At 41.1% G+C, this 17,685-nt stretch overlaps 1 protein-coding gene and 1 long non-coding RNA gene across 2 annotated transcripts in view; both read left to right on the forward strand.

Moving 5' to 3' along the window:
* The first annotated feature begins 1,087 nt into the window (after positions 1-1,087).
* The window catches only part of LOC106580806 (limbic system-associated membrane protein), a 461,182-nt gene continuing 444,584 nt past the window's right edge, over positions 1,088-17,685 (forward strand). The window contains exon 1 of the mRNA XM_014162257.2: positions 1,088-1,298. Coding sequence (XP_014017732.1) covers positions 1,235-1,298 — 64 coding nt within the window. The 5' untranslated portion in view covers positions 1,088-1,234. The remainder of the gene's footprint in view (positions 1,299-17,685) is intronic.
* On the forward strand, positions 2,078-10,567 carry LOC106580812 (uncharacterized). The gene is made up of 2 exons (XR_014381880.1): positions 2,078-7,798; positions 8,383-10,567. It is a non-coding gene; the product is annotated as an uncharacterized LOC106580812 (long non-coding RNA).

Here is a 17,685-nt window from a genome sequence, read left to right on the forward strand (position 1 = left end):
AGAAGCAGGATACAAAGGCATGTTCAGGCAGCATCTGCTTTCATTGCTATCACAATCAAATCTAGTAAGATTCAGTAAGAAAAAACAATGCTTTATCATAAAAAAGACAGGGTTGCCACACTGAATGAATTTGCAAGATTTGTTTGTATTTGCCTTGCTGTCAGTCGTGGACATGTAAAACGATAGATGAGAGGACAGTGTTTGGCTGGCAGTAGAGAGAGAGAGGAATAGAGTGTCTTTACAAACAGCCCACCCCCACCTTGCCTGCAGGTTGAATGAAGCTCTCTTACCAAATGTCACTATTAGTATTCCATAGATTTCCGTGCTGCTATCTTTCTTTCCTGTCCTCTGCCAAGCCTCACCTCTGGTAGGGACACACCTCATGCAGTACAGAGGACCTTTGTCATTGGTTTACAGAGGGTAGCCAAAGGTTGCTCCTCTCTTGAGGACTGCTGTGTGGCTGTGGAGGTGTTGAAGGGTTCATAGTACGTAGCTAGAGAGATCTCTTTCAACTAGCATGGGTTCTGGGACTTTATTTAGGAAATAATGGTATTGTTATCACAGATTGCATATCACACGCAATGAGAGAATCAATCTGGATTAACTTGCTGAATTAACTGTAATTGTGTGAATATGTCCTGATTGTTTTATTGGTTTTATAGTAACCTGTGCATCAGAGAGATCTGAAGGTTATGGCTGGAGTAGCTACAGTGGTGTTAAGAGGGAAAATAGATCATGGAAGCATGTACATGGATATAGACAGTGAGAAACACAGTCATTAGAATATGTCAGATGTGAAATAAATGTTTCAGAATGCTATTCTAGATGACAGGCATGCGTGTGACTGTCGATCCATAAAGCTTGCTGAAATGTCAATTAAATTGCACAATTAACACAGTTGGAACATAGGCTGGCCGGTTACTCCCCGTGCAGCATGAGTCCTTTTCCTCATCAATAATCAGATGTCCAACTGGTGTTTTTCTAGGTACTTGCTTATCCACTAGGTGGCGGTGACGACTAGGACAGGCAAGTGCTGAAGCGCACAACTATTCGTGATTGCAAAAAGGATGCGTTTAGCGCTCGAGCACTTGAGTTGTAGTTTTAGTGCTCTGCAGCATTAGGACATAGCGTTGGTGCTATACGCACTCTGAGCATCATTTCCACCAAAAAACGATACTGCCTGCTCACGAAATTATTGCAAGAGAGGAAAGGTTTTGGAGCTGACGAGGACAACATGAATTCCTTCTGGATATACACAATTTGGATACCGGGGTTCTTTTTCTTCTTTGGATTTCAAGGTACGGGTTGTATTCTAGTTCATTTTTAATATAATTATGTTGCTTTAGATTACTAGTCACATTCCTCTTCTCAGTTTGGAGTTACAGCGGGATTCTTTGTATGTACCTACGCCTGCTGAGCCGCTGCTTTTGCAGCTTTGATCGGCTGGCTACCTCTGGTGTCTTCTACGACTTATTATTTATCCCATATATTTATTACGTTCTTCCTTGCCTATTTATTGCTCTTAGATTGACATAAATAATGTACCGATGCTTTTGCATCTTTGATCGGTTGGCTACTTCTGGTGTCTTCTACGACTTATTTATCCCCTATATTTATGGCGTTCATCCTTTCCTATCTATTCCTCTTCGATTGACACAACTACTGTATTTACGCACACGTAGGCTACACTTACACACACGCAGAGGGGAATATATTGAAAAGTACTTGCAAGCTTGTTACCTATCTGATCCTACAGTGAGATCTCCCCACAAAGTAGAACGTTCAGTAGGCTACAGTGACAGATGAAGCCATCATCTTCAAAAGCTACAAAAATCAGCCAGACATGATGAGTGTCATCAGTTCTATAACCACAAAAATATAGCAACATGATTCAAACTCGGCAGGGGCATCACAGAAAAATAACTTCCGAAATAATTTAATAACTGGTGGCTTTAGCAATTTCCTATGAACTCTCGCCACTGAATGTCTCCTCCTCCAACCCCCCCAGCCCCCCACTTACTTTGAAATGTGTTGGTGTCATCTTCAAGTACTTTTCAATATATTCCCCTCTGTGTGTGTAAGTGTAGCCTACTGAACTTTCTACTTTGTAGGATCAGACAGGTAACAAGCTTGGCTGAACTTCCTTATGCCTGGTGGTCTCATGGCAGCATCTGAGGGTTGGCCTGCACAGGATTTGAACCCACTACCTTGTGGCTCTCAGTCCAACTCCTTTTGTATGCTGTTGCCAAGAGGTTCAGTGTTCTTTTGGGTGTTCCTGATGATGACCAGTTACCCAAAGACCCCTGTGTGCAGACTAGTTCTAATTTGGTGAATGATTTCCATTGTGACATGACTATTGAAGTAATTTGGTTAATTGTCTGATTCTAAAAGGAGTTGTGTGTGCAGTTATGGTGAGCTGTGAAATCCAGCACAGTAGTCAATAAACAACTCAATGGGGCTTAATTAGGAAATTGATTTGAATGAAACCACAACCTCCACAACCTCCAACAACACTAGGGGCTTCCAGCTCTAACTTATGAAATGTCTAATATATTCTCTATGAAATGCAATGCATGATTCAGCCTTATCATGACAGTAGAATGAATGTTATAGGCAACTGCCAGGGGATGTCGTATGAGGTCTTCCTAATATACACAAGCAGGGCTTTTTATTTAGGAGCCACAGTGCACCTCGAAAAATGTAACATTCTAGCTTTGATATCTCAAATATTTCTCATTGTGCTTCTACATTTCCTTGTGTGCGGCTCCATTTTTCAACTTGTAAAAGTCAGAGGAGAGCCCTGCCTAGGTCTGTTTACATGGAACCACAGCAGGAGAGACACAGCAGCATTTTCACTTTGATCTCCAACAGAACCCTGTATGCTTAACCAGTCTGGCCATGTCTCACGCCTTGGGGCGGTGTCACAGGTTGGTGGCCTCGACCATGTCTGGTCCTCCTCGCTGGCCCACTTTTCCTCTTCATCTAACTTTAAATTACCCTTGTTGTACTAACGTAATGCTCATCTGTTAAATTAAATGGTGTAGGCGAGTCAACATGCTGCTCTAAATGCCCACTGTTAATGTATCTTTGGAGATGGAGCCTCTTCTGAGTCCAGTACAGCCAACACGGTTAACTAGTAATGAAACTGCACCATAGATCACTATTGAAGTCAGGAGAAAGTAAAGTGTTTAGTATGGCTGCTTCATAGAGCACATGTACTGTATTTGCTCTTCATAGAGCACATGTACTGTATTTTCTCTTCATAGAGCACATGTACTGTATTTGCTCCTTATAGAGCACATGTACTGTATTTTCTCTTCATATTGCACATGTACTGTATTTGCTCTTCATAGAGCACATGTACTGTATTTGCTCTTCATAGAGCACATGCACTGTATTTGCTCTTCATGGATCACATGCACTGTATTTGCTCTTCATAGATCACATGCACTGTATTTTCTCTTCATATTGCACATGTACTGTATTTGCTCTTCATAGAGCACATGTACTGTATTTGCTCTTCATAGAGCACATGTACTGTATTTGCTCTTCATAGAGCACATGCACTGTATTTGCTCTTCATAGATCACATGTACTGTTTGGGGCTTTCATTGCACATCATATCCAGTAGTGGATTGTTCCCTTACATACTGTATGTTGAAAAAGAAACATGACTTTGCAGTTGAAAAAAGAGGAAGAAAACAGCAGTTTGGCCTTGTGCCATGCATTTTCTTTCTTTGTTTTTTGGTTCGTCCTTTTCTGATGGGAAGTATTAGGAACCTTGAGGTACAGAGTTGTTTAATGGTGTTGATGCTGTTAATCTTTTCTGAGGAAAAATGACTTTTGTCAATTATTCAGAGATGGCATAGCTGTGGATAGAATTTAATGTATTTCTTATTTTTCCGGTAATACAAATAATTGCCTTTCATGTGGTGATCAATTCACACTAGGTTCCTGGGAGGAAAACGATTGTGAAATATGCTTATTCTAAGGAAAATAGTGACATCGCCTCGAAACAAGAGAAATTCTCCTTCAATAAAGACAGAGTATGCTAGATTATGTAATCTGGAATGGTTTCTGGGATTAACCCCAAAACAGCATTGGATGGAGAACTCAGAAATATTACCCCATACCCATTAAATAAACCTTCAGAATGTCAGGCGCACAAGGAATACACACACATTCAGAAATGAATTGGAAAGAGAGAGTTAAACAGTCCGAATAATTAATGCAATCAGATGATTTGTATTGATGCTCTCTCTCGCCTGGCCTTTCACTGGAGTCTGTGTTGATCTCTCTTTGGGGACTCAGGATTTCCCCCCTCACGAGAGACCACAGACTCCCCCTATTGAAACAGATCCAACTGAATTGACTTGTGTGTTTTTTGGGTTCTTCCTAAATTCCAACCATGTCTCTCTGTGGTTGGTTGTAGGCAGGATGTGGTGGGGTTCCTCTGAGGTGATATGGGCTGGGGAATGATGTAAATACTGTACTGTGGCCACAGGGAGAGAGGGGGGGGGGGAGAGAGGGAAGCAGAGACAGGGCTGAGTTGGGTCTGGAATAAAAGACAATAGAGTGGAATCGCAGCAATAAACTGTTATACTTTATACTCCCCCCGCGCCGCCTCGCTTTCGGCTTCTTTAATGTCCGCAACACTCCACTTCTCAGAGCCCCATCCCAGGAAAATTGCAATTATCTCTGTGTTCCCTGTACAAGTCTTCTGGTGCCTGTGATCCTCTGGTACTTTGGGGTGAAACACGGATCGCTAACCGTAAATGTGTTGTCTGTTGGTAAGGCTTCTCTCCTCATCCCTTCAGGTCAATGTGCTCAGTGTAGTTGTTGTTGGTTTTCCAGAGCACAGGCATGCCTCTATAAGAAAATGTTGAAGATAAATACACAACGCAGAGGACGAGAGTACTAAAAACTAAATAGAGTACTAATGGTCAATAGGGAATTGTCAATGTAAATAGTTGGTCTTTAGTTCAACAGCTGTTTAGAATCTGTGGAATGTCAGTTCTGAACTCAGAGCTACGTGTGCCACGTTTTCATTGGTCTGTACATTGAGTCTGGAGCAGCATACTTGTTATTTGGCCATTGGCCCAGTTGTACTGCAAGGACATCTGATTGGTCAACCCCAGGCTAGGGTGGGGGGTTATAAATGGCATCCTGTTTCTTTGTTCTGTGGAGAAAAGCTGAGGGCAGGGAGAATGAACATCAACCATCTACCTCCCAGCATAACGTCTATGAATTGTCCTTTTCAAATAAATCTATTTTTCAGTCCCTGATTTGCTTTGGGGTTTATGTTATTGAAGAATAACATCAACTACTAACACCTCCCTTGAGCAGCTTACGCTAAACTCTCTTCAATACCTCCAGTGGGCACAGGAGAAGGATCTGTCCACATTGGAAATGAAAACTGCTGTACACTGTCTTAGGCTATATGCCCCCAGACCTTTGTAATATATGACAGGGTTGATTCCATTTAGTTCTGTTACTAACACATTTTATTGTTAAGCACTTTGCATTTATCTGACATTTCCTTCACAAAGTGAAAGCACACGTGGCGGATGCAGTGGCGACATGTTTAGCAGAGGGCTTTTATAAACTCCACGAGTCCACCTTCTGGCAGTTCGCGCATCTCTTTGTTGTTGATTCAAGTGAGGCATTTCTAATCAACATCCATACAAAATCCCTTTCTAAGTGTAAACTCTTTAATTAGATTTCAGTATCATCATAACAATGAATCTTTCAGGAAGACCAGCTCTATCTCTCTACTCTATGGAGTACTCCTATTCCAATTAGAATCACAATAACTATCATGCAGGTTGGAATCCACATACTTTATTCTCTTACGAGAGAAGCTGACAAATGCATCACGGCTGAAATTGGAGAATGGAGAAGCTGTACAAATGCGTAGAGGGAAGACAAAATACTGTATACCTCTATGCAAAAATCAAATCAATTTATCTTCATAATTCAGCAGATCTATACTGTACTACTTATGTTTATAGAAAGTCTTCTAATAACTATATAAAGATAAAATGAGGAGGCTCGTATTAGTATTATAATTCCTCTGCCTTCCAGTCCCTGACATTATGTTATCTGTTTCTGAATCTCATCTTGAAGTCCAACTTCAGAGGTTTTACTTCCTTTCATAGTGAAGCAAATCCAGGGTAATATTCTTGCTGGGTATAGAAGTAGTGTACCACTGTTGTAATGAAGCAAGCAATACTCCTTCTCTGCATGTCTTGAACAAACCCGTCTGATCCGGATTTCTGACCTCTATAACCGGCCTACTCAACCACCCGTCTGCATTTTTCATCAACCCAATGCTAATTGCAGTTGTTTCCCAGCTGTTTGCTGTCTGGCTGGATTAGGATGTTGTTGGTGTGTGTTACATGCACACAGGCACTTTAGGTTTTATCAGGGGAAAGGACATATGTGACTCGTTTCAGGAAGCTAGGCGTGTGTCGCAAGTCACGACTTCACAGGAGAGGCGTTTGAAGGTTTATTTAAATGTTTTTATCAAAATGTTTTTTTGGCAGAAATGCCTTCTTGAACATTTGAACTTTCATGTGCATTACGAATAAAGTTGTTAAATTATGAGCCTGGTTGGTTTAGCCACAGAAAAGGACAGGAACCTTCCCGCTAGCCATGATTGGCTGAGATAATGAATGGGCTGGACATGCCGAGAGGAGTTTCAGATTGGTCTGCCGTGGAGCTTCTGTCTTCTGTCTATAAAATTAGTTGCTCGTTATGAGTAGATAATCCTTTCTACTCCATTTTTTTTCTAAAGAAATAACGTTAGCCGTGGAGAAATGAAAATGTGTTGTTACTGCTCTCAATAATATTGCTGCCCTGAATTTATCAGGCGCTATCGACAAAGGTCAGTTGGAAAAAGTTGTGAAGGACTTCTTTCAGGAGGACGATCATACCATGCTGGCTCTCTCTGAATCTGAAAATGAATCAGACGATGTGAACCAGAGGGACTTGACACAACGGCCAAGCAAGCTGTACAAACAAAACGGAAACGACACAGGACGTCTGATTAAATGAAAGGGGTTGCAGTCTGCCGTGAAGTGTTCATCCATGTATACGGGTAAGAGTCTAGCTACTGTTTCAGATATTATACGTTTCTAATTTTGTCAGAAAGTTGTTTTCATTGCAAGATCATTGCAAGTTAAAGTGTACTGGTAGCTAACTGACGTTAGATGGCTGGCTCGCTAGCTAACATTACGTGTATGATCTGTGGAGTAACATTGTCTCAGAAAGCCATTTGCATTGCTAGTTGTAGCCTAATGTTAGCTAGCTAACTAGCTACCATTGAACCTATTTGGTTAACTTTAGCTAGCTATGACAATTGGTTTGTAGTGCTAGTACTCTATGGATTGGGATTATGGTTCATTGTTTAGCTAGCTAGCTATATGTCTAAACAAAAGACTCCACTTCGCCAGATGATTACATGACCCGTCAAGTTAACCAGGTGTGTCTGACGGTGATTACGGCTATCTATTGTATGATAATGCTAAAATACTTGTAAATGGAATTTGTCTTTCAGCATCAGTAAAACACGCCTGACTCTCCTCCACCAGTCATACAAGGAGAATGGTCTAATGCCTCCCATCAAAAAGAGAGCTGGCCCAAGCTAGCACTTGTTCAACGTGATCAGTCTGTCTACCAGAAGATGGTTGCTGACTGCAAGACCACCTGTCAAGACCTGCAGTTGTCTCTGGGGGCCTCTACTGAACCAGCAAGCAAAGACATCAGGATGCATTACAGCTTTGATTTTGCTCAACAAGTAAGCAATATGTCCTCCTTTATACTGATTAAGGACATACACTACTGTTCAGAAGTTTGGGGTCACTTGGAAATGTCCTTGTTTTTGAAAGAAAAGCAATTTTTTGGTCCATTAAAATAACATCAAATTGATGAGAAATACAGTGTAGACATTGTTAATGTTGTAAATGACTATTGTAGCTTGAAACAGCAGATTTTTTATGGAATATCTATGTAGGCGTAGAGAGCCCCATTATCAGCAACCATCACTCCTGTGTTCCAATGGCACGTTGTGTTAGCTAATCCAAGTTTATCATTTTAAAAGGCTAATTGATCATTAGAAAACCCTTTTGCAATTATGTTAGCACAACTGAAAACTGTTGGTCAATTAAAGAAGCAATAAAACTGGCCTTCTTTAGACTAGTTGAGTATCTGGAGCATCAGCATTTGTACGTGCGATTACAGGCTCAAAATGTCCAGAAGCAAAGACCTTTCTTCTGAAACTTGTCAGTCTATGCTTGTTCTGAGAAATTAAAGCTATTCCATGTGAGAAATTGCCAAGAAACTGAATATCTCGTACAACACTGTGTACTACTCCCTTCACAGAACAGTGCAAACTGGCTCTAACCAGAAGAGAAAGAGGAGTGGGAGGCCCCGGTGCACCACTGAGCAAGAGGAAGAGGATATTAGAGTGTCTAGTTTGAGAAACAGACGCCTCAAAAGTCCTCAACTGGCAGCTTCATTAAATAGTACCCACAAAACACCAGTCTCAACGTCAACAGTGAAGAGGCGACTCCGGGATGCTGGCATTCTAGGTGCACTATCCTTCCGACCCTATGCAGCCAGGTCCCATATACTTTTTAACTCCTTGCAAGTCTGGCTTGTTTGGTGTCTGCTGTGAAGGAATACCACAAGTCAACTACTTGATTGATGAAGGCATGTCATCCAGCAAAGGCAGGAGCGCATTCCTCAACTACATGCACCATTTCTTCACTAACTACGGAGTTGGGGAAACGTGTGGACATGAGTTGTGATAACTGCAGTGGCCAAAGCAAGAACACGTTTGTGCTCTGGTATTGTGCCTGGTGGACCATGCACAAGCTCCACCACAGTCTGGACCTTCACTTCCTGATCACAGGCCACACCAAGTTTGCCCCCGACTGGTGCTTCGACCTCATCAAGCCTCGTTTCAGAAAGCCCAGAGTGAACACTTTGTCTGAGATTTCCCGGGTTTGTGAAGGACAGCACTGTGACAGGGGTCAACATCCCACAGCTGGTTGGATTGGAGGATGGTACGGTGCTGGTGGAAGCTATGGCTGGCAACAACACCTGACTCTGTACTTCAGGCCGCTGCCACAGGTCAAGCAGTACCAGCACTTCAGGTGAATATAATTTCCATTGCATTGTATGAAGTTATTCTTCTTATCTAAACTTGGGAGGTGAATTGATGTTATGCAATGTTGTAATGTATTCTCATTTTTTTTGTTATTTCCTGTTTTAGAGCTTCAATGCTCTGGAACCTGTTGTTGTTGTCTCCAAGGAGCGTTCGGCTGCGCAACACTGACATCCTTCCTCCCATAGATGGTCTGCCTGTACAAGCACCACCTGTACTGGGCACAGTTAGACAAACGTATCTTTTTGAGAAGATCAGGGAAGTTTGCGACGAAGAGGCTATGGACATCACATGCCCTGCACCAAAGTCAAGGGCAGGACAGAAACAGGCTCTCCAAATATAGATTCCCTTGCCCTGTGTCTGCTTTTATCCTTCGTAAAAACACCATTTCAAATTTTGCTACATAAGACCGAATCAAGGCGATCAGTCACATATTTAGGGACATACAGTATGTTTCTGTTTGGTACCTGGACTAATACGTACCTAGCCTTTGTTTTCCCAGTCCTCTCTACAACACCTGGCATACGTAATAATGTGCTTCAGTGACTCCAGAATAGGCTCGGAAACATTATAATATTGTTATTATTATTATTCTCTCTCGATTTATTAAAAATGATACAAAATGTCTCAAGAAATGTTAGGATGTGGTGAACCTTGAAGGAAAGCAATTTGTCTCATGTTCCCTTTAATATTCACTCCCATCCTTCTCCTCTGGAATCCAGACCCTTAACTGTTTTCCCAAAGCTCCGTAATTAAGATCGACTTCATAATTGTTAATGGATCCGTTTCAGACCGCGATTTCCCTCGTAATAGACTATAAGAAACAACCACTGACTGACAGATAGTGCTGTCTTGGTGAGTGTTCTGTTTCACAATATTTAGACTCTGAGCTTTGGAGAGTTGTTATAAACCTACAGCTTTTAGTTTTAGTTCTGTTTCCAGTCTTTCCACCAGCCAGACAGCATGTTGGTTTGACATGCGTGCAACAGGGAGTGTTTTCTATTTTCTTGTTTATCGGGATGCCGAACCTATCCTCCAGAGATTTGAGATTTAATATGAGGAAATTTCACTTTGTAGTTTTAATTAGTACATTTTTCGCTTTTGAGTTCAGTCGTAGGAAAAACTGGTTGTAAGCTCTCTTTTCCTCAAACATGATCTTGTTTCCAGTCCGATAATGAATCAACAAATCCCAATGCACTAATGGAATTCGATGACTATTGCGTAGAGAAAGTTGGACACACAATGACTGTCATTGTAAAGGTACCTGGGCTGTGGGAAGCTGGTCCACACATTGAAGTGAGACATTAAAATTGGATCACTGATAAAGAAGTAATGTGACGGCTAAACGTCAGTACCTGTATACATCAATCATAGAATAAAGTCTGAGTTAAGAAGTTATTTATCTCTGCCTGTTTTTTGAGTGTGCCAACTTGTTTACCAGGAAGTAGTCCTTTTTGTGATGTTTTTCTTGGGTAAGATCTATCACTGGATGATTTTCATTGTTGTTGACCACCCCTCCTATTTCCCTTGTTTGTTGAAGCTCATAGGCCTACCTGCACTATAAGAAATGTACAGTTACACACAGAGGAAGATAATTATGTTTGCCAAAATACCTCTAGGTACTACACAGCACCTGTAATGGCATTTCATTCCGATCTTAACAATTTTTTGCTCATTTGCTGATTGATACGGTATCAATTAATGTAATGACGTTATTTTTCATGGTAACTTATCATCCTGTGATCCCTTTGTGATGTCGACTAATTAACTGAAGATAAATCATTGACAATGTTAAGGAGTAAAAAGAATAGCTGTTTTAGTTGTACAGTACGTGTGTGTGTGTTTGTGTTTACCAATCATACATCAACAAGAATATCTATATATATCCAGAAGGTATGACTTTAGAGATCTTCAGTCTTCCAAACAAGGTAGTTTATCAAAGTAGCACAATATGAGGTAACCTGACAACAGAGCAGTATGTCTGAGAAGAATCAAGAATCTGTGAGATGTTTTACTTTATAAGTGCATAAACACATTTTGTAGAGTACTATTATTGGAGCGCTGAAGGACAGACATTTTTCTTCTGACAAGAATTATGGAGTGTTCATCTCTCTTTCTTTCTTAATTAGTATGCTGACACGGTGATCCTTTTAAGAACTGCAACGCCAGTCTGTGTCATTGCGTTTGGCAGTCTGTTCTTAATTTCTTCATTATGACAGCCACTAGTAACACATTCAAGATGTATTATATTTCCCAGGCATGACTGCTACTGGCCTGCTCCCGCTCATTCCTACAGGGAGCGGGGAGTGGGAGCAGAGAGCTGGCAGCAGCAACACGGGAGGAATCCTTAATTGGTTTGTGAGGAAATTCTGGGTGAGATCGGATGACATCGTGCCCAGCATTCCTCCTTCAGGAGCCAAAATGAGCCTGAGAAAGGAAAAGAGAGAGACTTGAAAAGGCATTTGGAACCACATGCGAAATAAAGAAGTAGCCCAGTCTTTCTTCTTCCTCCCCCAGTTATCACAGCAATCAAAATGAGGCCTCCACCCCATGTAGTGTCAGCTGTTACATTCGCTTTCCCTTTCATCCTGTATTTTTGCCACTGCGTTGCAGTGCCTCAATGAGCGATGTGCATCTGCTAAGAGAGAACACCTTTGGCAGCTTGAATACTCCAAGCTCCCGTTCTCAAAATATACAAGCATCTTACCCCAGAGTGGTTGGTGGGGTTTTATTACTAGAGGCACTGACTTTGAAAAACAATTGAAGCCTAGCACTTGTGTTGACAGTATGAAACAAGCATTAAGATTTGAAATATTCTTGCTTCAGAAAGCGTTATTAGCCTTCAAGTCCTTGCCTCCTCCTTTTGTTTCCTCAATTTCAAATTAATTTTGAAAGGAATTGAGGAACAAGGACAGTGGAAGCAAGGATTTGACAGCTAGTAAAGTTTTCAGACAGCCATAGTTTCTCCTATGATGTGCTTGGCTTTTACCATGAGCCCTTATGTTTGGGTAAAAGACAAGCATTGCGCATTAGAGGTCATTCATTTGAGCACCAGCCTTGACATTTTTTGTTTGTTTGTCAGTCAAAGCATGTATCTACCATTATTAAAAGGATAAATTCATACAACATAACGCAAAGCATTTTCTAAAGACTCTCTTGTCTTGTCTTTGTTATATACTGTATGTCCAGAGAAATAGAAAAAACAATCTATCACATTTAATCATGCGATCTTTCCCACGTCTACCACTGTCCTCTCGCTGGTCAAGCTTGCTTTGGTGATCAAACATGTCTTGCTGATATTGTTTTAAATGTGATTTGCATTTTCGCAGACACCCCTTACATTTCCAGAAATAATAAACAAATGTGTCACCATGAGCCAGCATGAATTCAGTCTTGAATAATTTACTGACTTGTTTATGGGAAACTCTCAATAGCAACCCTGGGCTTTGAATTGTTAATCAACATGAGAATCTGAGACTAATGCGACTCCATCATGATCTTTAATTAGGATTTTGTCACTTTTAGCAGCCAAATTAGCATCATGTTTTCCTGGGAAGCATTCATTTGACTGTAGCGATTTGAAATTGGTAGATTATCAGATGATGAATATGCCGCAAGCAGCGATGACAGTGAACCAGTCGATCTGCTTTAATATGAAGGCCAGCATCCCGGAGTCGCCTCTTCACTGTTGACGTTGAGACTGGTGTTTTGCGGGTACTATTTAATGAAGCTGCCAGTTGAGGACTTGTGAGGCATCTGTTTATCAAACTACCAACTCTAATGTACCTGTCCTCTTGCTCAGTTTTGCACCGGGGCCTCCCACTCCTCTTTCTCTTCTGGTTAGAGACAGTTTGCTCTGTTCTGTGAAGGGAGTAGTACACAGCATAGCCTTCATTTCTCAGAACAAGAATAGATTGATGAGTTTCAGAAGAAAGGTCTTTGTTTCTGGCCATTTTGAGCCTGTAATCAAGCCCACAAATGCTGATGCTCCAGATACTCAACTAGTCTAAAGAAGGCCAGTTTTATTGCTTCGTTAATCAGCACAACAGTTTTCAGCTGTGCTAACATATTTGCAAAAGGGTTTTCTAAAACAAAAACAAGGGCATTTCTAAATGACCCCAAACTTTTGAACGGTAGTGTATATTTGGTCGTGATCTTTGCAAAATAACTATTGTAGATGAAGCATTTGTTAGCTTGTTTGCTAACGCTCATTGATATAGGCTGTAGCAAAAGCTAAATAAAGAGACATTTTACTGGTTGAAGTTGAAGGTTTTTTAAAGTATAATGCATTTGATTTGCGATCATGACACAAACATTATATTAAGGACATTCATAGGAGCCTTAAAATCTCATTCTAATAAGCAACATGTAAATAGCCCCTTTTTCTGCTGACGTTCTATAAGAACCCCGAGTTCTGCCATCAACTTGTGAGCATCGCCCTCGTGCATCAATGTTTGCAAACACAGAAAGGGGCCTATTGCAGGGCTATTTGGTTTAGACTTGCTCTCTCTCTCACACACGTTTGTTGATTTGGAGTGGGTGTTTATGAACTCCTCCCAGTGTGGCATCCCGGTGTATCCAAAATCAAATCAAAATCTTGGAGAGGATATCTCTGGTCAATGACGAAAGGTGTTCCGTAGCGTGTGTCCATCGCATTGACGAGAGCCACACTGGCTTTATGCAAAACGGGAAAAACTACATTCTTGGTGGGTAAAGTGGCCGACCACGCTCTGGGAGGGCGGATTGGGGGCCCCAGCCAAGTGAGACCCCAGAAACAGAAGGCATCTCAATCTGTTGGATGGTGTGTTTGTTTACTTTTACTGGGAAAATGTCCTTGGCTCATTCCGGTGCTTGGGGTCCCCTGTAGTGCTGGCATTCTATTGTGTGAAAGCAAAGCAGTAGAGAGCAGAAACCCTTTCACCAGGAGACACACAACACTGTGGCAAAGCTGCACTGCTTTGTCCTTGAACTCCTGCAGTAATTCTTGACACGTTGGCCCGGGTCGGTCCGACTTGGGAGAGGGCGGACCTATGGATGGAGCTTTGTTTATGTTTGGGTCTATGTATAAAAAAAGTGGCACCACAAATAAACTCTTTTGCAGTGGCTTGTACAAGCTAAATCAACGACACATGGTGGATTCTTAAAGAATTTAGACCCCTTGACTTTTTCCACATTTTGTTACGTTACAGCCTTATTCTAAAATGGATTAAATCATTTCTTTTCTCTCATCAATATACACACAATACCCCATAATGACAAAGCAAAACAGGATTTTAGAAATATTTGCAAAGTTATTAAAAGTAAAAAAATGAAATGTTAATGTGATAAGTATTCAAAACCTTTACTCAGTACTTTGTTGAAGCACCTTTGGCAACGATTACAGCCTCGAGTCTTCTTTGGTATGACGCTACAAGCTTGGCACACCTGTACTTGGGGAGTTTCTCTCATTCTTCTCTGCAGATCCTCTCAAGCTCTGTCAGCTTGGATGGGGAGCGTTGCTGCACAACAATTTTCAGGTCTCACCAGAGATGGTTGATCAAGTCCGGGCTCTGGCTGGGCCACTCAAGGACATTCAGAGACTTGTCCTGAAGCCACTCCTGCATTGTCTTGGCTGTGTGCTTAGGGTCGTTGTCCTGTTAGAAGGTGAACCTTCGCCCCAGCCTGAAGTCCTGAGTGTTCTGGAGCAGGTTTTCATCAAGGATTTCTCTGTACTTTGCGCCGTTCATATTTCCCTTGATCCTGACTAGTCTCCCAGTCCCTGCCGCTGAAAAACATCCCCACAGCATGATGCTGCCACCACCATGCTTCACAATAGGGATGGTGCCAGGTTTCCTCCAGACATAACACTTGACATTGAGGCCAAAGACTTACATTTTGGTTTCATCAGACCAGAGAATCTTGTTTCTCATGGCTGTCTTGTGCCTTTTACTGAGGTGTGGCTTCCGTCTGGCCACTCTACCATAAAGGCAGAGATGGTTGTCAACTGTAGGACCTGTATATAGACAGGTGACGTGACATGACTATCATTAACCTCTATGGGCTAGGTGGGACGCTAGCGTGCCACCCGTGGTGCACTCCATCAACAGCAGGTGCATTTCAAGAGCGGCAAATTTGAATCCAAATAAATGTCAAAATTCAAATTTTTCAAACATACAACTATTTTACACCCTTTGAAAGATAAACATCTCCTTAATGTAACCACGTTTTACGATTTCAAAAAGGTTTTACGGCGAAAGCATAAATTTAGAGTATGTTAGGACAGTACATTTACAAGAGTTGTGTGTAATGTTTTGTCAATTCAAAGACAGCGTCACCAAAACCATAAAACCAGCTAAAATGATGCACTAACCTTTTACAATCTCCATCAGATGACACTCCTAGGACATTATGTTAGACAATGCATGCATTTTTAGTTCTATCAAGTTCATATTTATATCCAAAAACAGCGTTTTACTATGGCATTGATGTTGAGGAAATCGTTTCCCTCCAATAACCGGCAGTCAAGTCAGCGTCACAAATTAAATAATTAAAATTAGAAAACATTGGTAAAATATTATATTGTCATTTAAAGAATTATAGATTTACATCTCTTGAACGCAATCAACTTGCCAGATTTAAAAATAACCTTACTGGGAAATCACACTTTGCAATAATCTGAGCACTGCGCCCAGAAAAATACGCGTTGCGATACAGACTAGACGTCATGTTGGGGAGATCTAAAATCGAAAATACTATGTAAATAATCCATTACCTTTGATTCTCTTCATCAGATGTCACTTCCAGGTATCACAGGTCCATAACGAATGTAGTTTTGTTCAAAAAAGCTCATCATTTATGTCCAAAAATCTCCGTCTTGTTAGCACATGATCTAAGCCAGCCGGACTTCTCGTCATGAACGAGGGGAAAAAATATATTTACGTTCCTTCAAACATGTCAAACGTTGTATAGCATAAATCATTAGGGCCTTTTTTAACCAGAACATGAATAATATTCAAGGTGGACGAATGCATACTCTTTTATAACGTATTGGAACGAGGGTACCCAACATGAACTCGCGCGCCAGGTGTCTAATGGGCCATCATCGTTCCATGGCTCTTGTTCGGTCAGATCTCCCTCCAGAAGACTCAAAACACTTTGTAAAGGCTGGTGACATCTAGTGGAAGCAATAGGAAGTGCCAAAATATTCCTCAGCCCCTGTGTTTTTCAATGGCATAGGTTTAAAGGTAATACAACACATCAGGTATCCACTTCCTGTCAGAAAATGTCTCAGGGTTTTGCCTGCCAAATGAGTTCTGTTATACTCACAGACACCATTCAAACAGTTTTAGAAAATTTAGGGTGTTTTCTATCCATATGTAATAAGTATATGCATATTCTAGTTACTGGGTAGGAGTGGTAACCAGATTAAATCGGGTATGTTTTTTTTATCCAGCCGTGTCAATACTGCCCCCTAGCCCTAACAGGTTAATCTGATGACTGTTATTTATCAAATCAATTAACTACATTTAATTGTTACTCGATTAAATTAATCATGTAACAATTAACTCATTAGGAATTTGAGGCACCACAGGAAAAGTTGTTTAACTAGTTACTATCTCCTGACTTAAACTTTAAAGATATATAAATATTTCTTCCATCAATAAGTCACTTATTAATCATTACCTCATCAGTCTCATTCTGAACGTCGCATACTCCCTGATATCTGAAAGAACCCTAACCTTATTGATGAATCAGCAATACGCAAATTGGCTTAATTATTGATTTACTAACTAAATAATAACACAGAATACATAAACACGCACACGGTATAGGTTATTGATTAGACGTAATACAATGTTAAAACAGGTACCTAGTGGACTAACAACCGAATGCCTGATTGGTTATAAAAGGGAGGGATCAATACAAAGAGAGGGAAAGGGAGAGAAAGAGATTTAACCTATCGTTGTTACATTTAGAACCTACGCTCAAAGGAATAGTAATACTTTTCACATGAACCACCACTCATTCGGATAAGAAATGCAATATATATATTTACGGGTAGTTGTCTTTCTCTGCCGTCACTCTGTTGAAACCAATCGATCCGTCTATGGGGAGTGGCTTGATGTAAGGCTCTGTGACCTCTGGTGGACAACCAATGTGCTTAGCTGTAGAGCTTCTCTGGTAGTGAAGTATTTGTTAGAATAGGTACTTCAGATGTACCAGCGGTTGTCTGAGATGGGATGTCTTCCTTCCCCCCTCGTGTCTTTAGTCAAAGTTCTAGGACCCCTTTTACATGCACAGCTACAGACTGTGAATGTTCTGGTCTAGTCTTTATCTTCTTCACTCATCTTGAGTTTCAGAGTTTCTAACAATTTCAATGTGTAGCCGCTTTCTGGTCTGGTAGTTTCAACCATTCGTAACGTCCTGCTCACCGTACGTCTACTTGGTCTAATTTCGTTACCAAGGCTTTTATCGTAGGGCAAAAAGGGGGCGTTCCATCATGCCGACACAATCTCTGTACTCACTTTGGCGTGGTT

The sequence above is a fragment of the Salmo salar genome, chromosome 20, assembly GCF_965601325.2.
Source record: "Salmo salar chromosome 20, fSalSal1, whole genome shotgun sequence".
NCBI classification, from domain to species: domain Eukaryota; kingdom Metazoa; phylum Chordata; class Actinopteri; order Salmoniformes; family Salmonidae; genus Salmo; species Salmo salar.